Source organism: Pezoporus flaviventris, unplaced genomic scaffold (genome assembly GCF_033815535.1).
Source record: "Pezoporus flaviventris isolate CSIRO_AGI_PZ_B2104156 unplaced genomic scaffold, CSIRO_AGI_Pfla_v1 ptg000078l, whole genome shotgun sequence".
Taxonomy (NCBI): domain Eukaryota; kingdom Metazoa; phylum Chordata; class Aves; order Psittaciformes; family Psittacidae; genus Pezoporus; species Pezoporus flaviventris.
In genome coordinates this window covers 10,392,693-10,417,304 of record NW_026892626.1, presented here as the reverse complement: position 1 = coordinate 10,417,304, position 24,612 = coordinate 10,392,693, and the positions used below count along the sequence as shown (strand labels likewise).

The 24,612-nt window shown below is 46.4% G+C and overlaps 1 protein-coding gene across 2 annotated transcripts in view; it reads left to right on the top strand.

Moving 5' to 3' along the window:
* The first annotated feature begins 2,804 nt into the window (after positions 1 to 2,804).
* The window catches only part of SYT17 (synaptotagmin 17), a 39,468-nt gene continuing 17,660 nt past the window's right edge, over positions 2,805 to 24,612 (top strand). Inside the window, exons 1-5 of one of the 2 annotated variants that reach the window (XM_061473487.1) lie at positions 2,805 to 2,934; positions 6,067 to 6,084; positions 7,482 to 7,630; positions 12,794 to 12,942; positions 13,348 to 13,967. In XM_061473487.1, the coding sequence (XP_061329471.1) occupies positions 2,920 to 2,934; positions 6,067 to 6,084; positions 7,482 to 7,630; positions 12,794 to 12,942; positions 13,348 to 13,967 (951 nt within the window). In that variant the 5' untranslated portion in view covers positions 2,805 to 2,919. Of the gene's footprint in view, positions 2,935 to 5,690; positions 5,928 to 6,066; positions 6,085 to 7,481; positions 7,631 to 12,793; positions 12,943 to 13,347; positions 13,968 to 24,612 lie in introns of those variants that run through there. The other variant, XM_061473486.1, reaches the window with a different exon arrangement.

Below are 24,612 nucleotides of genomic sequence, written 5' to 3'. Positions count from 1 at the left end.
CTGGGGAAGCACCAGCTACAATAGTTTGCCATTTAGAAAAACATCTGGAGATAAGAAACTTATTTTTAGTCAGAGCGGTAGCTGGCTATTCCAGCAGGCTGAAGTGATGATAAGGATTTGGCATATGGACAGCAGAGTAAGACATCTCATCTCATCTTGCCCTGCCACTTTTCTCCCCATTTTCCCCCTTGCAGCAGAAAGCCCTGTCAGTTGCTTTAGGAAGATTCAAATGAAAATCCTTTCATCAGCTTTCTTTCCTTTCTTTCTCCACTTTTTTTTGAATGATGCTCTTCTCCCTTAAGGCATGAAGCAGCTGTAAGACTTTGACTAGGGTTTGGAAGACACATGCAGACATAGCATCTTGAATACCAGCAGCCCTTGTTCTGGTTTGTCTGGGAAGCTGCTGAACTGATTTGCTGTGCTGGAGGTAGATTTTGCTCCTTGCTGGGCTGGTTGTAATGATTCAAGCGCATGCTCTGGTTGTAGCTAATGTTATTCCCAATGTGTATTAATACCAGCAGGAATAGAAATTTATCATAAAATCACGTTTTGCAAAAGCAGTGTTAATTTCCTTGTTTTCTGTGTAGAAATTCTGCGTTTGCAAGCCTCGCCATCTGCATTGCAGCCATTGCATATGGGAAGTATGGAATGTATCTTACCGGACACAGAGTGTGCACAGCAAAGGACATCCAAAGGTTATGTTGTCATCATGTCAAATGGGTTTGTTTATTCTGAGTGCTCTAGAAGCAGAGCTTAATCAGAGCATCAGCCATATGCAGATTTGAAATTAGATTTTACAATAACCACCTGTCTGCCGTTTTGAATCCATCAAATTCTTTGGGTTAGAGCTGTGTTTGCTTAGTGAATAGATGTGCTGGGAGAATGGGATCCAAAAGCCTTCATGCAGCAGTGAAAAAGGCACTTAAATGCATGTATATGTATGAGTGTGCAAGGGAAGCACATCTATCTTATGGCTCTGTGTTACAGTCAGCTACTAAAGCATATGGGGGAAAAAAAGAGCATTTTTCTATGTATTAGTGACCCCCCCCATCTAACTTGTTTTACTCTTCTTTTTGGGTTCACAATGCTTATAGATGTTATCAAAAAACAAAAAGGCAGTGGCAATTGATGCATCATTTGATCTTTCTCTGTCTTAAATGCTTTAAAGGAGTAAGTACAAACATGCACATAATGTTTATACAGTGAGGCACGCCATCGGCTTTGTGACTCACAGCATTCTGCCTTCAAGGAGTCAAAAAATCTGTCTGAAAAGTTTAAGCCTCTCTCTGCTACATTGCAATCAGGGGGAAAAAAGCCTCCAAAATGTGTTCGCTTATTGCAAACTGCATCAAGGCGGTGGTGAGTCAAGATTAAAAGAGCAACGATATTCAAAGTAAAGGCTGGCATTTTAAACACTGGCACTTGGAAAGAAGGGAAATTAGGAAGAATTGCAAAGCAAAAATTGACAAACAACTTGTACCACAGTTTAATTATATCCTCAAAACTGTCTGAAACTACTACAGGCTTGGGTTTTTTCCTTGCTTATCTCCACTGTGGTCATTATTCTTCTAAAGCAGTAGCTGCTCTCCCTGGGGAAAAAGAGAATTTATTTATTCAATTCAGAGTATGGCCCTTCCCACGGAAGTCAACGGGAGTTCTTTACTGAATTCAATGAGAACTTAAATGGGCCATTAAATGAGATCAGTAATGCAAAAGCTTTCCAAAGCTGTCCTGTCCCAGAATCTTCCTCCTTGCCACTAGGAGCAGTAGGGATCCATGGTTTTAGGCGCGCCAACCTCCGAAGCTGTGCATGGCCACTTCTCCAGAGCAGATGCTTTTACCATTTATCACAGCACACTGAGGTATAAGGGTTGGTGTCAGTCGGGGATGTGCCTGTAGCATGCAACTGCTGACCATCCAGTTGGGCTGAGCTGCAAGCTACTGCCTTTTGCCTCTATCCGGGGTTTAGCGTAAATCCACATGCCAGGAAGATGCCAGCAGCGTAGCCTGGGTTTCCTCCGAAGCTAATGGCAAAAGCCTTTGCTCCCAACAGCACGTTGGGAAGCCTCTAATTTGTATGGTACCAATGTGGTGCTCGAGGGGAGCAGCCCTAAATCTCCACCTTTCCTGTGTTTTCCCTTTTCTGGAGTTTGACCTCAAAAGAGTGCTTTCCTCCCACGTGAGTTCTCCATGTCCAGTCACCCACGTGGTGGGATTTACCCACTGCTGGACCACATCCCCTCCCACCCTCCCTTCCCCTGGGACCAACCCAAGCAATGTAATGCTCAGCGTGGTCTGTGGGCTACAAGCTCACTCCTCGCTCCAGCTCATCTTTGCTTGGGAGAACACCAGTATATACATGTTTTAACTTTGTTCATTCAACCTCATAAAACGACTCCATCCTTGTGAAGCTCCGGTGCGTTCATAGCATCTTCTCACAGACAAACTCTTTAGAGGAAAACACCGCTATAGAAATTGCTCTATCAGACAAGGCCACCGCTCCACACGTACGAGCCTCCGCTTCCCTCGGCACCTCCCGCGTCCCCCGGGGGCCAGGAGGGGTTTCCAGCCCTGAATTTCCTCGCCGGGCCCTCTGGAGGTCAGTGTTCGCCCGCGCTGCAGCGGACCTGTTGCAGCCCCGCGGAGGCTCCGCGGGCAGGGGCGGGCCGGGCGGCAGCCTGCCCGCTCGCCGGCCCCTCGGAGCGCCAGCCCGGCAGCGCCTTCACAGACCCGACCGGCCGCGGGGGGCTTCGGGACCCCCGCGGTGCCTGCGCGGCCGCGGAGCCGCTCTCTCTTTCTCTCTCACACACACACACACACACACCCCGCCCGGGGCGGTGCCGCACCGCGGGGCGTACTGCGGCGCGGGCGGGTGGGGCGGGAGGCGCCGTGCGCACCCCGCGGAGCGCCCCGCGGAAGATGGCGTACATCCAGGTGGGTGCGGAGCGGCGGAGGATCCGCGTCCTAAGGAGAGATGAGTGTCACGTCTGGGGCGTGTGCAGGGGGACCCCTGCTCCGTCCGCGGGATGGGTGTCGGTGCCTTGGCGGCCCCCTCCCTCCCCGTTCTCCTGGCCCGGGGCTGGTGCGCAACTTCGGGTTAACTTCTGGGGAGGAGTTCCCGGCGGCGGCAGCCCCCGGCGAGAGGGACAGGCGGGGCCGGGGCAGGAGCGCGGTGGGAGCGGGTTCCCGAGGGTGACGGGGAGCAGCGGTCGGCCCTCGCCCTTGTCTGCGGGGGGGAGCGGGGTGGCCCCGGGTGCGGGTGAGCCCGGCCCGAGCCCGCACTAGGACTTGCTGGAGGGAGGAGGATGCGAAACCCCGCGGGCAGACCGAGCTGCGCTGGGGGTAAATCGTCTCCCCAAGCCCGAAATGTCGAGGGGCCCCAGCCTCTGGCTGCCGGACGGGACCCCCGGCAGTGTGAGGCTGAACTGAATTTTGGGCTGGTTTAAACCCCGAGCGGTTCGCCCCCCGCCTCGGCTCTGCAGTTCCCAGCTGCCTGCGCCCATCTGTAGCTCCCGAGGCTGCCGCCCCGTTTTCAGATAAACCCGAGCGGAGTATTGGCAGTGCGGGCGCTGGTAGAGACACCCGCTATCGCCGCCACCCGTGACCCGCCATCCCGCGGGGCCACGTCCACCTCCAGCCACCCCGCTGTGTCCCCGCGACCGCCTCCCACCGGGACTGAGCCGCCACTGGTGTGTGCGGGGCACCGGGACCCTCGGCTCGGCGGGGATCTCGAGTGGGGCCGGGAGGGCTCCACGGCAGCGCTGCCGTCGGGGCCCGCTGTGCGAGGCGGGAGTGTCCGGGGGGGGGAGGAGGGCAGCGGGGACACCCCATTATCCCCCCACTGTGGCGTTAATCACGTTGGGGTGGGGTGGGACACGCTTCCAAGGCTGTGGTGTCTGCTGTGGTGGGGCTTGTGAGCCTTCCCTGGGGGTGTCACAGCGGGGACCCCACCCTGCTGCGGCATCCCCCAGCAGGGACGTGGCCACAGTGGGCTGTTGTAACTGGTCTGTTGCCCCGGTTGTGATGGCAGCTGTGATGGCTCAGAGCAGGGGGACCCCTCATGAGCCGGGCAGGCTGGGGAATAGGGCTCTGCATCAAGGTGCGGAGATGAAGTCCTGCCTTGCACCCAGAGCTGCGTGAGGGGATGCATCCAGGGCACTCATGACTGGCCTTCAATGAGGCTTCTCTCATGTTCCCAGCCGGGTTGTTTTCTGCTTGGCCGGTTTGGGAAGATAGGGAAAGGCATGATGGTACCTCCCTGACCCCAAGGGCTGAGCCCTTCTTCTGGGGGATGCTGAGCACATCACAGTGACTTTGTGCCCTGAGATCCTGCTGCACCTGCTTGCCGGTGCATCCTTCCCTAAACCTCTGCCCGTTCCCAGCCCCGACCCTCCTGCCTGGCATGACATGAGCGAGGTGGATGAACATAGCTGATTGTGTCTGTGTTCCTTTCATGGACCCCTGCATTGAAGTTGCTGGTTACTTGTTTACCTCTTCTGCACTATAATACTTAGTTCCTATTTCTGCTGTCCCATTTCCTGGTGGAGATCTGTGGGTGGTCGTGGATTCACTCTGTCACGGTGCCCACAGGACCACTGTGCTCTTGGGGCTGGTAGCACACAGGCATGACTTCACATTGCTACTGGCTGATTGGGAGCAGGAGGGCTGTTTGACACCGTGTGTCCCCATGGGCCACTCTGAAATGCCACTTCCTTCCCACAGCACGTGCTACGGTATGGCATTCCATGGTGTGGCACGGATCCAGCCTCTTCGTTTCAGAGTGATTTAAATATTCTTGTTGCAGCTTTGCTAAACCACTGTAGCCTTGGCTGCAACTTAGCATTAATGAGGAATGATAAAGCCCTTTAAACCATTTAGAGTTTTCTTAAACGGTCCATGGCTGGCTGGTAATCACTGTCTTGTCATACAGCACTGCAGCCTCTTCATACTTCTAACAAGTGGTGGCCTTTTCACCAAGCACTGGCTTCCCGGAATTTTAAAGGGGGAGCTTGCACCAAAACGTGGCCCATGGGAGAGTTCTTGGCAATAAAGACACCTTTTGTGACCTGGTTGCTTTATAAAAGGCTGCTCTTGTCCTTGTCATGAGCATAAAGCTAGAAGCCAGTATCTACACATGGAAGAATAGAGTGTGTAGTCTTTTGTTTTGTGGTTTTGTCTTGGTTTGATTTGGGTTTTTTTTTAAGGATTCCCCCTATAGAAACACAGCCAGGACAGTTGGGAAACTCTTTAGACGTTATCAAGGGAGCGTGATAGGAAAGATGTCTCAGGAGGCACCGGAAATGCTTCTGAGTCTCCAGTTGTAAATGAAGTGGGTCAAGTATAATATTCTAAGGGTGGTTTTGTGAATAAAACACTGCCTTGCAATGATTTCTTCCTTTGCTGTAGATTTTCTCTATGGCTTGGGGGAAGTGAATGCAAACTGGAGTTGGTGGCTCAAGTTTTAAGCGCTTCTATTTTTTGTATTCTTCAAGTCACATCTGAGGATGAGACTGAAGATGCTCAGCTACCTCAAGTGCTGGGTACTTAATGGGGAGTATGCTGCATCTCTACTCCTTCCTAGAAACGTTGCTTTTAATGAGTTGGCATCGAAACTATGTTTATGTGGGCTGAATCAGGAGGAAAGCTTTTTTTTCCACTGTGGCATCTAACTGGAAAAATTTGGGTATCATTTGCTGTCAGCAGCAAGTAGTTGCTGCAGCTAGAGACAGGATGTTAAAGAGGAAAGTAAGTGGTTGCATGTGATACCCTGATCGTAAGGGGCAGTGAGGAGGATTTTCATTGCTCTACGATGGGTTTGGGAATTTCACTACTGGGGAAGGAGGAACAGAGGGAGCTTGGTGGGGAAGGACTGGAAAAAGAAGCTGATGGATGGTGAGGAGACCTCTCCTTCCTCTAACATCTACAAGGTGCTGTCTGAAATTCAGGCTTATCACAGGCCAGGCCAGGTCATGGCAGAAAATTTAAAGTTATTTGAACATTGCTAACCTGCTTTTGTCTTTTTAATTTTGTTTCCCTTTGCTTCATCCTCGATGTCTAAAAGGACAGTTGGAACCAATAAATGAGGTGAGTTAATCTGATGATTCACTCTCCGCTCTGTCTCCTTGCTCCATCCTGAGGGGATTGTCTCGTCTTTTCTGACTCTTTACTGATGTCCTAGATATAAGTGATGCACTGCATTTTGGGCTAGTAATTTTTAGGTTTTTTTTTTCCCCTTCTCCCCCAGTGTTCAGATTTTGTTTATGGAAAAAATGTGTGTTTTACTGGAGCAAAAAGAAATGTTCCTGTGGAGTCTTCTCTACAGATCTGTGTTTCTCAGAGGAATCCCCTTTGTGTGGAGTGATAGTGCCCCTGTGTCTGCACACTCATGAATACTGCAATGTCTCAAGTATTTTTGGTGGGATATCTATAGAGAAGATCTCACATGCTTTATTTCTTCAGCTTCATAGGAACATTTCAAGGTCACATACCATCATAAAGTGATTTAACCCTGTATGTGCACATGCTGTGCTCTTGCAGCTGCACGTCTACCCGCATTACTACAGTGTGATGCCCTTTATTAGCAGGGCCCTTGTGCTGGCTAAGCAAGCCTTCTTATGACCTGCAGAAGTTGGAGCTGGTGTGGGTGGGAGATGGGCTGAAGCTTGGCTTTCTGCTCCTCTTGAAGCAAGCAGAGCTTTGAAGTGGAGGGAAGGCTGTAGGGATGGCATGGAAGTGGGGCAGCAGCCTGCTGCCCTCCAGTGGGGTGCACCCTGTGGTTGTAATGTTGTCAAGGAGCACTGCTACAGATGATGCTGTCAGTACCACCATGGAAACCTAAGGAATAAAATACTTTTCTGGGTCAAGTATCTTCTTTACAAAAAATCATTGAAGGTTCTTCATGAAATTAATCATAATAGCAGAGGAAGGCATGTGGACAGAGTGCCTTTGCTAATCCATTTTAGTGGCAAGCTTGTTGGGCTGTAATGCTGTATGTGTATGGATCATACAAATACTGCGTACTGATGGATCTACAGGGATGGAATGTGTTCACATTGCTGTGTTAATTAAATAGACCCTTATTGGATTAAATTGGAGCTTTCACTTACCTTCTCCTTTAAATTCCTTCTGCTGTACATTTGCCGATCTATTAGTTTGTTGATGTGCGTGAAAGAATAAGCATGTTTCCACTCTAGCATATTGCTATGCCATAGTGTTTTGTAAATCACCCTCTTGCCAACCTATATAATGATACGTTGCTATGAGAGGGAAAATACCTGCGGTGAATGCTTATTTTTCTGCCTTGTTGTGGCATCAGTGAAGTTGGGCTGGTAACTGCATAGCATTTGTCTGTTGATATAGATGGAATAAATATAGTTCTTAATGTTCTGTTGCAGAAACACAAACATAAATACAGCTGAATGTTATTTCCCAATAGCTATTGATGGGTTGTAATCTTGTACTTTGGTTTCCAATGGCTTCAGGGTCTGCTCGCTAGAATCTCGGATCTCTTGCTGTGCCGGTGGACTTGTAGAAATTGTTGTCAGAAGTGTTTCGACTGTAGCTGTTGTCAAACAAATGAAGATGAAGTTGAAATCCTGGGACCTTTTCCTGCTCAAACTCCAGCCTGGCTGTAAGTTTAGATGAACAATTTCCTAGCTTTAACTGAGGAGTAGGGCTGCTTGGCTGTGATGAGAGTATTAATGTGAAATGATGACAGGACATTCAGAGGATGCTACTTAAAAAGGAGGAACCTTCTGCTGAGGCTGGGAATGTAGGCTACTCAATGGCAAGGTGAAAAAGGGCAACCCTATTAGCTCAAATAGTAATGTTAGATGGGTAAGATGGAAGTTATTTAGCAAGCAAGCTGACAACTGGTTTAGCTGTGCACCCTTTTCTGAGGATGCTTTTCATCTTCAGACTTCCTTCTTTTTCAAATGGACCAGCCCTTTGGAGCACTTCAACTTAACTTAAATGCTGATGAGGTTGTTTTGAAATGTTTTCTTACCCTAGCATAAGGTGATTATCATATAGGCAGATGAAAGGTGTACCTTGTACATGCTCTAAAAAGGAAATGAATTTAAAATTTCATTTAGCGAGACTTGATCTCCTGTGCTATCTCAGTACTCTTTAAGATTTCCCCTTGAACCATTAAAGAACAACAGTGGCAGCGCCAGGTTTTATCTGGAGCTTTGATTAGTGTATTTGCAAATCTATTACTAAGAAAGTCAGTGAAGTTGTGCTTGTTTTAATCCCTCTCTTTTGAGAGTCTGCAGCACAAAGGTGACCCTGTGGAGACATTAGTGAAACCAAGAAGGGAGCAGAGGTCTCTTGTCTTTTAGTGGCTGCTCTGTCAGCTGGGGCTGGGCTGTCTCTGTGAGAGCAGATTGTTTGATGAGTCCAGTTTCAGTGAGTCCAGAAGCTGTGGCACAGGAGATGCCTGTTCAGTGCAGCATTTGATGCTCAGAAGTTTGTACCTAGGCACGGAGACACTTGGTTGATTTTATCTGCTCCTGTGAGTAACTGCGGTTATTCTCTGTCAGGTCTGGAAGGTCCATATCTTGGTGCTGCATAATATAATTTGTCTCATGTTTGAATCTTGTCTATATGCTCTTCTGAATCCAGGTAGAACAGGATGGTAATTAATACTAAGCAATAAAAATAGAGATGTTCAAGATGTGTTAGAGCGGTTTTTAAATGTGGTGTAACATATTTAAGAGTCTGATATATGCCCAGAAATGGATTCACCTGCAGTTAATGGGAAATGGAAGCAAAATCAATGCTAAATAGGAAAGCACTGTGCACAGAACAGAGTGATGAGGTTGCAGTATTGGACATAGAAAGATTGCTGCAGGAACAATTACATACTTGGGAAGAAGTAGCTAGGCTTGTTGTGAGAGGTTGTTTTAGGGTTTCTCTGGTGTACTGAGAAGCAGAAGGGACATTATATGTGTTTGAGGCTGTGTGGTCATTGTCCTGTGATGTTGGTTTTGACTGCTGGATTCTGTCTGGCTAAAGGGGCATTTTAAGCATTGAAGCTCTGTTCTTTTGGTCTCAAAACAAAGATGTATGGTGCCTTTGCAGATGAGCTGGACTTTGCCACAGGCAGAGAACATGGACACCTTTGGACTCATAAAATGCTCTCTCCAGCCTGTATTGTTTCCCCCCCCCGTCCTGCTCCATCTGAAAACCTCTACAATTAACTTACTGGAATGGCCACAGACAGAAGACAGTGTGCTCTGAAAAGAAAAGAAAAAACACCAAGCCTAGTTCTTCAGCCATGGTGCAATTTATGTTGCACCTACTCATACTAGCAGCCCTGGGTAGGGTCCCTGGGACCCCAGCCTAGGTCATATATTCATCTTTCCTTCCAGCCTCAGGTGATTTGGTGCCATTAGGGTCTCTGTTCTGCTCTAGTGCTCAGAGCAGTTGAGTTCCCAAAGGTAATGCCTGAGTGGGGCAGCAGGAACCAAAGAAGAGGACACACGAGACAAGTAGCTTTGCAAGGAGGCATGGATGCTGCCATGCCTTAGGATCACTGAAGTCACCATCTCCTCTGGCACTGTTGCAAATCCTGTGATCTCTACGTATGCCTGTTAACACATGTTGATATGGAAGCTGGAGATCAGGCTTTGCTTGCTTGAAGAGGCTTTTGGCTTCTTGTCGTGAGCTGAGATGGACCCAAGGTGGTGCCAGGGAAGATGGTGATGCTTTGAGCTTCGAGGGTGACTTTGCTAGAAAATGGTGAGGGAACCCAGAAATTAGTCAAGTGAGAAGGGCAAAGAGAGCAGAGGAGATGGAGAGGGAAAGGAGCTGAGGGGATGTGATTGAGAGGAGAGGAGGAAAAAATGAGCCTGTAGAGGAACAAGAGTCTGGAAGATGAAAAAGAAAGGAGAGTAAAAGGCGGGAGACAGAAATGGTGTCTTTTGTTTGCTGATTGATAGGAGTGCCATGCTTTTTGTGTGTGCAGGTTTAAGGTGGAAGTGATCCCATGCAGCCTCTGCTGGCTCAGAATTCAGGAGCCCAAGATTTCTATTTTCACTGTGTTGATTTTAAACTCTTAAATCTCTGTATGTGTATTTGGAGGTAGGATATTGCCTGGAGTTAGATGTGTGAGCAGAATAAGAATTTGGAGTTGGTCTAGGAATTAGGTGTTTAATGGGTATGTTTTTAAGTGCTCATAAATCTGTATATATCAGTTGGCCCCTCATTCTTTTTTATCTTCTTTTCTTTTTTAAAATGGGGCTTTTGGATTCCTAAAATGGAAGATGGATTTAATACCACCATATTCTGCATTTAGATGCATGCATTAGAAATACGAACAAATCAATTTACTGTATGCCATACTCATGGCCTGAAAGTGTTTCAAAAATAGACCTAGGTTTTTAGCTGAGATCTTTCCACCTTGCCACTTCTTCATGGGCCCAGGACGCTGGCATAATGCAGAATGCAATTTGTTCCTTTCTTAACTCCCCACCTAATTCCCAGGGGGAAACTGCTTCTGTGATCATCACTGGCCTACAAGCAAACATCTGAACCCCATGCTTAATAATCCATCATTTATTTTTCGCCTATAGGTTTTCCCTTTGGCAGCTCTGACACACCTTGCTTTCCTGGAAACTCAGGATGGGATGTTAAAGGTGCATATTTAAGCCCTTCCTCTTGGGAGACTGTTGAATTTTATCACTTCCTGATTTTTTTACAGTGGTAACTTGGGGAAAAAAAATTCCTTACAAAAGTGAGTCTAATTATATTGACCTGAATGTGTACTTGCTTCTTGTTATTCCCTGAGGAGCATTTGCATCCTGGTCCTTGCAGCAATGGACTGGGAACGAGCGTGTATGTTGGATCTGCCCCTTATGGAGTATTCTACAGAAACCCCAAAGATAAATGGATAAATGGTGCACACTCTGTGAGACTGAATGGCAGGCAGGATGCAGCTCCTCTTCCCAAAGGGTTGGATTAAACAGAAACAGAGCTGCTTTAACCAGAGCCAAAGTTTATTTGGGGAAAATTATTGTGGCTCAGCAGCAATTTCCTTACTAAAGGTCATCTGTATGTTATTAACTCACTATTACGTTTACCCATTGTAGAACATCCCTAATGCTTTTCTTCCTGATTTCCTTTTCACCCTGCCTTCTCCTTGTTTTGTGCATTTTCTTCTCAAACACAAGTATAGCCAAATGCTACCTATGATTGTGTAGACCTGCACTTAGGCGTGAAAAAGCTATTTGCGTTCCAGGTACTGATTATATGTCAAACCACATGATTTGGACTGCATTTAATGGGCTGCAGAGTTGTGCAAATATTGCATGCCCCTCTTAGCATAGGGTTTGGTTTTCATTATTAACAGACTTTCATGTGGGTAAGTTGTGTGACTGAATTAGTGAGATTGGCATGGATTCTGCTGTGACCTTTGTGGGTTTGGAGAAGAATTTCCAGTTCAAATCTGTTTTATATGGGGGGTGGAGAGATGGGATGGATATGACTTTTCTGCAGTTTTACTGCTTTTTGCAGGATATATTTGTTGCTCTGCTCCAGTCATTGGTTACTAAAGCAAATGATTCAATCTATTTCATTTATACCCAACTGTGCCATGCTTGTAGAAAGGGTGAATCAGGAGCAAAACTCACACAGTATTCCCCTTTGTTTTGCTCATTTCATGCTGATGCTTTCCTTGTGATCTGCTGCTATTTTCTTTTGAGTGCTCTGTCTCATGGATTAGCCAAGGTTTATTTTGCACGATGCACTACACATCATGTACCGCTGAGTGATTTCATCTCTGTTGGCAGCCGCTCCCCTCTGAACATGCAGTTGGAGACTTTATCTCCTGTAGTTGTTACTGGTTGCTCTTGCTCTTCTTGCGGTCAAGGCTGGGAGGTCCTGACTGCTTTTGTGAGCCACTGTGGCTGTGACACAATGAGGGTTTTAACCAGAACGTTGTTATAAGATATATAATAGGTGTTACTTTCACATAAATTTTTTCTTTATACTTCGTATTGATATATTTACATATGTATAATTTTATATATATCTATATAAACTGAATTAGGAATTACACATGGACTTCTTTATAATGCCAGTCTTCTGTAGAGTCTTCTCAAAGATGTTACAACTCTCTTCAAAGCTCCCTTTGTTATTTAGATCCTTCCAACTTCCCTGCTCCTCCCAGGGCCCCAGGGCAGTAAAATTACTGTCTGGTGAGAATCACCTGTTGTTTATAGAAGTGGATAAAAAGCAGCCAGTTACTTAAACAACATCCTCCCCATGTCAATAAATAGCTCTTAATGAATGTATTTATAGGATCGAGTTTTGAAACATTAGTGGCATACCTGCAAAGCAATATTTTACTGAGAGAGGTGTGTTGTAGGTTTGAGATGTCTGAGCATGGTGGTTTCCCATGCTGGCTCATTCCTAGCGAAATCTGTGCTTCCAAAGTGTACCTGTGAGTTTACAGCAATAAGCTACTTTTGGGGGTTTGTGATTTGTGTTTTTTTCTTTCTTTTTTTTTCTAAGGACAAAGATAATACTTTTGGTCAAGGTCTGCCCATGTGGCCTGTGTTGTGCACTAATACTGATACAACTCTGTTTGAAACCCAGGCAGAAAGGTAAAGAGTCTGTTTTTCACATAGGTCTGAAGTCAGTTGCTCAGCCTTTTGCTTGCCAGATAGATCAGGAGATACCCCACAGCATCCAGGGATGTGCACCTGAGATGAGACACAATACCAGGATGCATTTTTATTCTGTATACCCTTTTTACTGAGTTGAATCACGCAAAGGTCTCTTCTTATAACAGGATAAGCAGCCAAAATGAGGACAAAGATGGAGACTCTGATAATACAATCAGTGAGCTGCCTCCCACTCTGCAGGATGTTTCCCCTGACAGAAGGCGGTCGTCTTCAGATGCATCACGGTCCACTTACAGCCTCACGAGGCGGATTTCAAGTAAGGTCGTCCTTCCAACATTAATGTAATTCTTGTGGGGAAGAAAATCAAACTGTAGTGTTTGTTCTTTCATCTTTTAGGCAGGGAATCAATTCAAGTTGAAGGAACATTGATTAAAATCTCATTCTGTTCTGCAGGAACATGGCTAATTCTGTTTTCCTTGCTAAAGCATATGCATGGTAATTGCATGTGAAAATGGACAAGGAAGGAAAAGTGTAGGTGGGCTTGGACTTCAGTATAATTAAGGGTCCTACTAATTGTGGTGAAAAGTCCCACTGAGAGGCCTGCTGTGCAAGGTGTTGCACAGAGACAATAGCTATATCCAAAGAAGCACAAGTGGACTTGCACCTTTAATGGCTTCAGCTGAGTTTCTAACAATTGCATTTTTGCGTTTCTCTCCTTTAGGTTTAGAGTCGAGGAGGCCAAGTTCTCCGTTAATTGACATTAAACCGATCGAGTTTGGAATAATAGGAGCTAAGAAAGAAATAGTTCAGCCGACAATCCTGCGGAAAACCTACACCCCAGATGACTATTTTAGAAAATTTGAACCAAGACTGTACTCTCTTGACTCGAATAGCGACGATATGGACTCCTTGACAGATGAGGAGATCTTATCAAAGTACCAGCTGGGCATGCTGCATTTTAGCACGCAGTATGATCTGTTGCATAACTACCTAATAGTGCGAGTCATTGAGGCTAAAGATCTGCCTCCTCCAATTTCTTACGACGGCTCAAGGCAAGACATGGCTCACTCCAACCCCTACGTGAAGATCTGCCTTCTTCCCGATCAGAAGAACTCCAAGCAGACCGGAGTGAAGCGCAAAACGCAGAACCCGGTGTTTGAAGAGAGGTACACATTTGAAATCCCCTTTTTAGAAGCCCAGAGAAGAACTCTGCTTTTAACCGTAGTGGATTTTGACAAATTCTCACGCCACTGTGTTATTGGCAAAGTGTCAATGCCCTTGAGCGATGTAGACCTTGTGAAAGGCGGACACTGGTGGAAAGCCCTTGTGCCTAGTTCTCAGGTAACACAATTTATCAGATTATTGACACAAATTCTCTTGCTGGTTTTTTGTGCGGTTCCTCTGCTTGTTGGCAAGTAGCGTGCTTTCCAATTAGTCATTGCCATCTTGTTAATACAGCATCTGCCGGCTTGAAATAGTGTGGGCCTGTAACTGGTCTCATAACTAAAACTATGAGGTAGAGGAGATGGCTTCCATATTCAGAGGAGGTGACATGATCCTGTGTCAGCTTTAATGACAATGACTCAAGACTGCTTTGGAAGTCTGCACCTTTTAGACGATCTTCCTTGACACTGCAGTGACCTGCATCCGTTCCCAAACGCTGCAGTGACACTGTCCCATCTGGGTCACTCCTGTGGTGGGTAGCGTGACTGTGCTTTGGGGACATGCCAGTTTGCTAATGATTTGATTCGGTAAAGTCCGAATCTCCACAGACTTTTTGGTATAATGCATAAGCAAAAGATTGCAAAGTAGTGTTAGATTTGTTGTCATCATGTCCCTGAAGGAAATAAACTTGCCATGGATTTTCTCTAATGTACGTGACACATTGCATGCATGAAAGTTTGAGTGTGTGTCTTGGACTAGATTCAACCCTTTGATGGGAGGAGAAGATGCAGAGGGTCTGCGTGCTTACATATCTGCTCTCAGGAAAGGGCCTTGATCAGTGCCACCTCCTCCCCAGCTAGGAAAAGAGTTGTTCAATCGGAAGGTCTGAGCTTTGCAGCCAGGAATGGCAGTTAGCCACCAGATTTGCTACCAGCAGTATCACTCATGTAGCTAGAGGCACAGGACCCCATAGGAGGAGGGAGCTAAGAGCATAGCATGAGCAGTATCTCAAAATTGGTATGAGAGGGTTGTCTCTTCCTATTCCTTGCCAGCTCTGGGATTGCAATTTCTATGTTTTAAAGCCTTTGCTGAATCAAACCTCTCTGTGAACTTGGACGGTTCACATTTTCTTTGATTTTTGTGTGTTCACAGGATGATGGCATAGCCAGAGATATTAGACAAGATTAACAGTAAATCATTGGCTTCACTGCTGATGTACAGTGTGGGTCTGAGAGTCTGATTTGGAGTGGGAACTTGTGATGAGACACTTGTACGAGTAAAATCCACTGAATGGTGTTTATATGTGAAACCAAACGGGTCTTTGACTCTGCTTTGCCCCCTCTCTGTGTGCAGAGGGGCTGGGAGTGCTTTTACTTCTTGCTCAGACTTTCTGCAGGGTACAAGGGGAAGAAGATCAAGACCCCTGATAACTGCAAGAGAGCTAACTAAATTCACTGTAACAGAATTAGGAGCATTGTGGGATTAGCCTGAACAATATTCAGGCAAAAAGGATAAGTTTTGAATGCTGTGCACAAGTCAAAATCATGGGGTCCCTGAGCATAGCTTTATGTAGGACATGTCTTTGTGTCATTGGATCTGCTTTGCTCACTAGAGTGGCGGGGGGGGGGGGGTGAGGGCATGGCTGTGTTACAAGGCTGTTCATAAGGGGAACGAACAAAGACAGATATTCCTGGGCTGCCTTTGCTGCCCGAACCTTCTGTCAAATGTTTACTTAAAAATGCCTGCAATAATTTATATATATATATATATATACACACACACACACCTTTTTTGTGTGTTAGCAGTTTGTCATGGGCTCTGCGTTGTGTATCTGATCACAGAGCTCTCCTCGTTGCATCCCGTTATCCTCCCGTGGTTCCCACCATGCAGCCTTGCTCCGTCCTGCTCCCCTTGCTTTTGCATGGTAGATACTTCTATGTGTAATGTATCTCTCTGTTAGTAACGTGGACTCATTCCGCAGCTAATACAGACCCTGGTTAGACAAGATCATATCTGCCTTTGTGTGCCAGGCTCTGAACCAGCCCTTCCTCTCTCCCTCCCCAAAGTTTCATTGAAAGCTGCTGCTGTTTTCAGCAGTGCTGTCTGCTTCACCGGGATTCAAGATAAATTTATGCATTTCTGATATTTATAAAAGGAAGGAGACAAAGATAAAACTCAATTTGGATGGGCAGGCCTAACCTTACACACCTTTTGCATTTATCTGCTTGCTATCATATGGAAAAAAATTTAAGCAGAAAGGTCCTCTGCACCTTGGTTAGTACAGTACCTTGTTTTGGTCTTTTCATACTTCCTTGTTCTTTTACCTTGGCTGGCAGACTGCAACTGCAAAGGGAACAGCAATACTTTTACTAGGACATCCAGAAAGGATGTTTGGTATAGTCTTCCCATGTTTCCTCAATGATAAGATATTTAAAGTTCAATGAATAAGACATATTTTATCTTAGTTGGTTAAAATTAAATTAATTGATCAGAGGGTTAAAAATAGAGCCTGGAAGAAGTAAAACAATAAAGCTTAGACCTTTGAACAAACCTGCTTTGGAATGTCTTTCAATAACAGTGGTGCTTGAGCTAGAAATTTGTGAGGTGTTTTTGACTGCTGGTTGAAAGATTCTGCCTGCAGAATGATAGACTTGACATACTGACAATATTTTTATACTTCTTTTTGCTTGATGATTTGAGGGACAGACAACCTTTATTAGTTTCTTGCTGGATTGAAGTGGAGTCTGTTGAAGTGTGCTTTGTGCTCTGAGCTCACGGTAGACAGGGACAAAAAAAGTCTCTGTGCAATAGCATTTTATTTTGCAGAAGGTGTCCTCAGACTCTGGAGAGCCACATGAAGCCGATGTGCTGCAGCTCTGATCATTAGTTGATGAAAATTTGCCAGGCTGGGTTGGCTGCCCTGGGCTCTGACATGGAGCAGCAGCTGGCAGCAGCACCCCCCCAGCAATAAGGATCGTGTTGGAGACAATCCTGAAGCAGGTGCTTGGAAAACCAGTAACAGGAGGGAGAGAAAAATAGACAGCCACAGACGTGGTATGTAAAGATGAAAGACACAAAATATGTGGGTTTTTTTTACTGGCATATATAGACAGAAACGTCACGAGCTGGAGACGTGGAGGAAAGTGAATCCAGATGGCAGGAGCTATGGAGAAGGTTTTCTCTTTATACAGGTGGGAGTGGGATGGGGCAAGGTTTGTGGAAGAGCAGAGAAAGTGGCCTAATGGTATCACCCAGGATGAACATCTGTTTGCACTTGCTGTATCCAGCTGGAAGCCATTGCCATGGTGTGTGCTGATAAAGTCAGGTGCTGAGTCCTTGTCCCACCATCACGCTGAGCCCCATCAAGCCCAGAGCTGGGGCACAGCCTCAGCACAGGACTGCGCCAGCACAAGTGAGTCCTGCTAAAAAAGGTGGGGAAGCCTGCAGTGTTGACAGCTCTGGGTGGATTTCTCCCAGTCTGAGGCATGGTCCAGCTTCTGCAGCCAGCAGCTCCATTGACTCCACTAAGAGCTGGACCAGGATAAGATGAATTGGAGGAAGATGCTTAGGGGGCTGAAGGACCTCTCCTATGAAGAAGAAAGGCTGAGAGACTTGAGGCTATTCAGCTTGGATAAAAGAAGGCTCCAGGGAGATCTCACAGCAGCATCCAGTGCCTAAAGGGGTTGTCAGAGAACCCAGTATGGGTGAGCATCATGCTGTTCTCTCAGCCTTGGGAATCAGTGCAATAAACCACTTGATGCAAGCTTCAGGCAAAAGATTGCACCTGTACATAAGTGCTTTTTAATTTGGCTCACTCGTTGAGCACATGGGGGATTGAGTCCAAAGTGGAGTGTGGAGGCACAGGCGAGCTGCTGTCCAGTGTATCATCAGAGCCAGCAACTAAGCAGAAGGACTTATTCCTTGTGGAAAATGTCAGTGCAGGTATTGCCAAATCCTTTATCCTTTCTAAAGGATAGTTCTGGGAGGCTTTTTCTTGCAGGGTAATTAATATGTTTCCAAAGCACAGTAGGAGCAGCTCCTGAAGTAGCTCTTGAGTCCAGTCCCCATAGGAACACTCTGCTCTCCTTAAATATCCCCTTAAACGTGTGTGGCTTTGCTTAATTACCATGAATGAAGCTGGCAGGCCTTGCTGTAGCTGGGCTCATATTTGCTTATTTCACCGTTCACATTGATTCTGAAACACGTGCTTAGGACCCCAAGTTTTATTGACATATGATTCATTTCTCTTTTGGCAGATTTGAGTAGGCAGGAATAAACGCTGTATACCAGCAGTAATGAGAGCTTGGAGATAATTCCAGAAAAGAAAAAACAATTGCCTGGTCATGGAGACAAAATAGCGTAAAAATTCCTTCTCCTCTCAAATTAAGCCATTTTTGTAGTAGGGGGATTATGTATTGGACTTGCTTTTTTGACTTTGTACTATGAATGCACTAGAATGAGCTCTTTGCTTTTTACATTCAAAGTGTGATATGTGCTCCACAAATGGAGTGGCTTTGCTATGGCAGCTCTCTGCAATAGTAGATTCCCATCTCAGGATAAGCCTACAACAAGTACTGTGCTGTTCTCACCGTGCCATGTTTGGGAAGGAAAAGGGGGAAATGAGTTTGAAATTCAGGTACTGACTCATTTTGGCACATTCCTCTTGGGTGCTATGTTAGTTCTGCCATGCAGCCAGGTGGTTATGGCATGGGCTTGGAGGCCTCCAGCTGTGCGTGTACCAGGTTTGTTCTTAGCACCCTGGTTCGTTGGGCATTGCAGCCCTGAGAAGGAGCCATCCTTGGGGAACATGGATGATGCCCTGTGTTTGGTAGCGTGGTATATTATTGAAAATAGTGCCTGTACTCATCTCTCATACAGGCATAAAGCATTGGTCATGCAGAGATTTGGTTCGGAGAATTGGCACAACAGTTGACTCAAGTCTGTGTGTGCCAGAGTGCAATGGGGGTGCATGTTCATGACGGTTAAATATGGGAAATGAAACATGAAAGTGAACGGTGTCAGGGATTTTTCCTTTTCTTACTTTTTCCTTTTTTCTTTTTTTTTTTGTCTTGCCCCAGAGCTCAGTGGCTGCTTAATTAAAGGAATAATGCATAATCATTGATGGTGCATGCGGATTGGGTACTTAGGGCTATGCTCACTCATTAACAGGATATTAAAATCAACCTGGCAGATTGCCTGTGTCAGGCAGGAGAGATGTTCTGAGCGAAGCTTGGCTGGAGGTGTGATGCCACCCCCCTGCAGGTCACTGGAGTTGAGGGAACTGTGATGGGATGCTGTGATAGACACTTGCCTGTCATGATGACATTTTTAGCTCCTAACCTGTGGTTTGTTGTCATGTTTTAGTTTATGATATTCTGCCATCTTTCCTTCTCTGTGTGTTTTTTATTCCCCAGATTTGTTGGTGTTATTCCCCCCCTTTCATTTTCCAGTGCTCCAGCATAAGAAATGCTTCTAGATTATTTTCTCTTCATTCTTATCTGTCTCTTCTGCTTCCAGCTGTTGACCCAGCCGCCTCATCCCTTCCCCTCTGTGCTGTTCACTCTTTGCCCTTTCTGTGTAAGACTGGGATGGTGTGGGGTGTATTTTGTGGAGGAGCTGCCCAGAGGTGGGGCCTGTGGGCTGGGCCTCTCCATGCAACATCTTCTTCCCAAATGTTTTTTGCACAGGAGAGGTTTTCTCATGGCTGTCAAAACTGACGCAAAGCCAGTTAGGCTTTAGAAGGGATTTTGTGACTCTTCTCATCACGCATATAGCCAGCTTCTGTTACACAAGTAACACTGTTCTTAGCCATTGGTCAGTATGTATTTGTTTTCAGGTTCTGGTCCTTAATGGCTTGGCCTTCCTGAAATGATTGCTGTGTGTTGCAGGATGCTGTAGAAAGCCTGTTGGAGCAAACTGTTGTAAACATCAGTTTTCTAATGTGCCTGGAGGTACCGTCACAGATAACCTTGAGGAGGAAAATCAATCTGAAACTTCATTAGGAGCATTGCATAGATGTCTGTGCTGATGTAATGTGCTCTGGTTCCCGTCGGGAACAGAATTTAGCTGCAGAATTGTGCTGGTGTTGTAACAATGCACAACCAACAGTCTGAGGGGGGGGCTATGAGGAAAAAATTGCCCTGGTCCAAACCAGGTGTGCAAATGGCCCTAATTATAAACTCCTCTTCCCTGGAGGTGGCCTCTTTGTGGTTCAGAGATGTCAAAAAAGAAAAATAGATTGCTTATGGGTGTCTGGTTCCACCCAGTCAGTAACTGCAGAAGGTTCTGGATCACACGCGAGCCCGAGGCTGCAAATCCAAACGTCTGGCTCTGTAACGCAGCTGCGGAGAGGAACAGCCAGGAGTGAAATGTAAATCAGAGCTTCAGGAGGGTCTCGGATGTCCCTGACTTGGTGTCACTCCGGCACCTCATCAAACAGGAAATTGCTTTTTCAGGGTCATCTGGGATCTCGGCACAGATCAGCACATCATCAGCATGATAATGGCAACTAAAATGATGCCTTTGCACCGTGGTGCCTGAGGGGCACCTCTGCAGCTGTGTTCTATGAACAAAATATTCAAAGCAAAACCAACAGCATTTTAGTTTCCTGGTGAAAAGACCTAGGAAAAGTAGAATTCAGGCACTTCCTTTCCCTATAGTGAACAAGGTGCTGATGACACCTCTTGTGTATGAACTTGCATCCCTCTTCTCAGCTCAGCCTCTACGTGAGTCTGAGGTTGGGGATGCTGCAGTGTGTGACAAAACAGGAGCCATGCTTCTATGCCTCTGGTCCCCAGCAAGACGTGTCTTACCGATAAAACACCTCTGAACAAGGTGATGGGCATGGGAGTCCATGGTTATGGCAACACAGAGTGTTTCCAAGGTGCAAGTGAGCTGGAGAGGCTCTCTGGTCAGCTCCTATGGCCCCACGAGCCACTCAAGACCTCTGTGGCCATTCATTCCTCCCTGAGCCGAGTCTCCTGCCTGACCTATAGAGCTGGATGTCCTGTTTCTCCATCTCGCAGTGGATCCAACTGTGCGCTCCAGTTATCTACGTTTTGCATGCTGAGCCAGTCAGTCCATTAAGCTGCAGCTCTGTCTGCATCTCCATCTTCATCTCTGACACACACTGTGCCACCAGCATGTCTTATGAGCAAGGCTGTCACATCAGCATAAGTATGCCACGGCATGAGCTTGCTGGGGAAAGAATGAAGCTCTAAAACCTAAGGAGGCCTTGTACCTTGTGCTTCTTGGAGCAACACGTTAATTCCTTGCTAATGGTGGCAGGTAACCAAAGAACAGGAGAAAGCTAGCCAGCGTGGTGCAGTGGAGGCAGTGGTGGTCTGACATGCTGGGGAGGCATATGTGGTGGCTGCTGGCCACCAATTCGTTTTCTTGAGTGCCTGATGTCCCCTCAGGCACTGTGGCAGGATTTGAAGCATGTTTCCTAGATCCTTCCAGCTAAGCTAGAAATAATGCCTTCAAAAGAGCAAAGGCAGTTCAGTGCTTGGGTTAAGTGCCTTGAAAAGGCTGAGTCACTTGTTCTGGGAGGCAGCTATCCAGGGATCTGGGTTTCCTTCTGAAAACACCTTTTGTTACTGCTGCAGACACTGCTGGTGCTCACCCTACAATGGAGCTGCTGCTTTCTGGCTGGCTTTGAGCACACTCATCCTGCCATGGCCTCTGTGCGTTGGATGTTCCTTCCCTTAAAATAGTTAACAGAAATCTGGGAATGCTTGAAAAGCACTAAGGGGCGGAAGGTGCTACTGAGATTTAGGTAATTAGGCCAGATCTGGGACTCATTAAAGCTAGTGGTAGTCTATCTTCTGACTTCAGTGGATCACACTTACAGAATACAGCATTTTATATCTCCCCTTACTCAAATTTAAGCCCAGATAATCAGAAAGTTTTCTAGAGGTGCCAATATCCCTGTTAGGTTAGGTCCTACGGAAAATCAGGGATTTAGCTTTACCTTTACCTATGGAAGGCTTGTGGGTTAGGCAGCAGTGTGACAGTTATGTTATAGTGGCTCCTTCAGTAACCTCTGCAGGGGTTATGTGACCCAGTGCTGGGGAGGGTTCAAGTGGGTGTCAGGCTTGGTTCTTGCTTGGGGGTAGATGCCTGGTTTCCCTGGCAGTGCCTTAGAGAGTGTTACATACCCAGTCTGATATTGTCATGCATAAATACAGTCAGGAGTTAAACGTGTCCAATGTTAAATATGTTGGAAGTGTGGAGATCTGCCTTCCCTTGCTGGGCTTCACCATTCCTCCCTGACCCAAGGAAGTCCCTTAGTTCCTGCAGGTCTTGGATAAGATCAATAGGCTCCAACAATGGATGAATGGAGTTATTACCCCAAATCTTAATGTGGATTTTCAGCACTCTAAGCTTGAGGTGACTTGAAAGGTCCTGCATCCCTACCCAGTGCCAGCCAGCCTCCTGCCTGTGCCAGAAACTTGGTATTTGCAACAGGAGCTGTTTGATTGTCTCCTCTCAGCAGGTAATAACGTCACTAATTAGTTTCCTAATTCGTGCTGTCCAAATGTACCTGAATTTCTAGGAATTAAACACTGCATGGAACCCGACACAGCAGTTAATGCAAGTGGAAGTAGGACTGGATACGTTGTTGATATGTTATAAAGAATGAGTTTGAGGGGTACCTCAGCTGGATCCTGCTGTGGGCACTGTGGTGCTTCATTACTGTCCTGGTAATAGATTTAGAAGTTGCCAACTGTTTTTGGTGATAAATGTGTCTTCAGGCAGTTCCAGCCACAGAGCCAAGATCAGAGAAGAGTTGTTTGGGGAATATCAAACCAAAGGTGATAGCCTGAATTAGATAGATGATGTTTAAATCACCTTGAATGTCAGGCTTTCTTAGATCCTAACGTTGTGCAACCATTGGGCACAGCTGTATATATAGGTATGGCTTGACCTCACAGAAGTCATGTCGGGTCAGGTTTGTGTTGGGGAATGGTGTTCTGATTGAAAGAACTTCTAATATCGTATATTGAACAGGACTGTGATATGGGAGTTGACAAAGGTGGACAGAAGAGGGGTGCCTTCTCAGTGAAGCAGTACTGTAGCAATGGAAGAAAATGCACATGATGAATGTGAGTATGTGTGCTGTGTAGTTGTATACTGCCACATCAGAAGATGCTGTGACAGAAGGCATTTGGGGTAAGAAATCAGATGCTTTTCCTTGTGGGGAAAGGTCAGGCAGAAGGTGGGGCAGCTTGGGGTGGATGCTACCAGGCTGGCTCTGGGGCTGGCTCCTGGGGCAGTGGAGTGTGTGAGGAGGGCCATGTGTTTGCCTTAGGATCTGTGATGTGGGTCCACACTTCACCCAGGGGCTGAGTCAGGATGCTGCTGTACTTGCAGCCTTTGCCTTGCTCCCCACATGGTGCTTCCCTTGTCCTTTGCTCATTAAATGTGTGGGGTTAAACACAGGGGGGTTGCTTTGCTAGCTCCCGAAACGCAGTGACCTTTAATATGAAATTGGGCAGCCTATTGCCACATTTTCTATGAAAGCCAAAAAAAAAGGATATTGATTTAAATTGAATTGTATTATGTAGCATCGGGGGTGCAGGACTTCCTCAGCCTGCCAGTGCTCCTGCATGCCACGCACGTCCTGCTGCTTTCCCCGGGAGTAGTCAACAGGAACAGGAGAGGAGACAAAATGCCTCAGGGAGAACTTTTAATACCATTACCTGACGTGGGTTTTAGTGCTTGGCTGGTTAGGTGAAGAGCTGAGTGGCGTGTGGGCAATGGGAGCCATCCTGTGCAGCTCCTGCCTGAGGAGTGAGGCTTTTCCCTGAGTGTCTCCTCGGGTTTGGTCCAAGCTCTCTGGTTGATCTGTGCTCAGTGGAGATTGTGCTTTTCCCTTTGCAGCTGAGTAGCTGTAAGCCGGTTGGGTTTCCTGGCAGCCGTACCCTCAGTTTCCCCAGTACTGTTGGTAACTTTGCCAGGGATGGGTACTACATGTGCTGGCCCATCTGCTGATGAACCTGGCTCTTTGGGTCAGTTCAGGCTGTGACTCCGTCTCAGAGCTTTTTTCTTTATTGTCTACTTAGTCCTTTAGTTTTGGGTTTCTGTAATTTAATATTTGGGGCATCAGTAAAGACATTTAAGCCTTTTGTTGCAATTGCAATACCACTGCAGCTCCTTTTCCATCTGGGAATGGCTGTGACTTGGTTTTTGAACTGTTTGGCTATTTGGGATGAAGAACCAGCTCTGCACTCTGACATGGACCTGAGACAAGGCAGATGGATTGGTGAACTGCCTGGGCTGGCTGGTGTGTCTTCAGTCTCCAGAGTTGTTTCAGTGTATGGATTTTGCATCTGAGAGTAACAGCATCTCGGAGCCAGGTCGTGCTAGGGGAGGAAAGGTTACTTTAAGCTGTCATGTCTGAGGAGCAGTGATGTCAGTGCTCCAGCTCTTTTTTTTGTTGTTTTTTTTTTTTAATTAATAGTTTTAAGCATCATTAAGTAAAGGGAAAAGAAATACTGGCTGAGCAGCTATTCGATGTGAGGCTATGTCTGGTGCAGACTGATGAACAGCAAGGGCACAGTTAAGCTGTGCCACGGCCTGGATAGAATGGGCTGGATGCCAAGGGGATGTTTCCTCTGAATTACCTTCCTGTGGCCCAGGGATGCATTAACTGTCTCATGCCTGGACTTCCCAAGTGGCTGGTGTGGTCCCTGGGGGCTGGTAAGGGAAAAGGATGTCTTCCCCAAGAAGGCAAGTGACTGACCTTACATTTATTCCTCCTTATAGGTCCTCTTTGCATGGCTGCTGAAAAGCTGGTGAAGGATCAGCAATTAAAGAA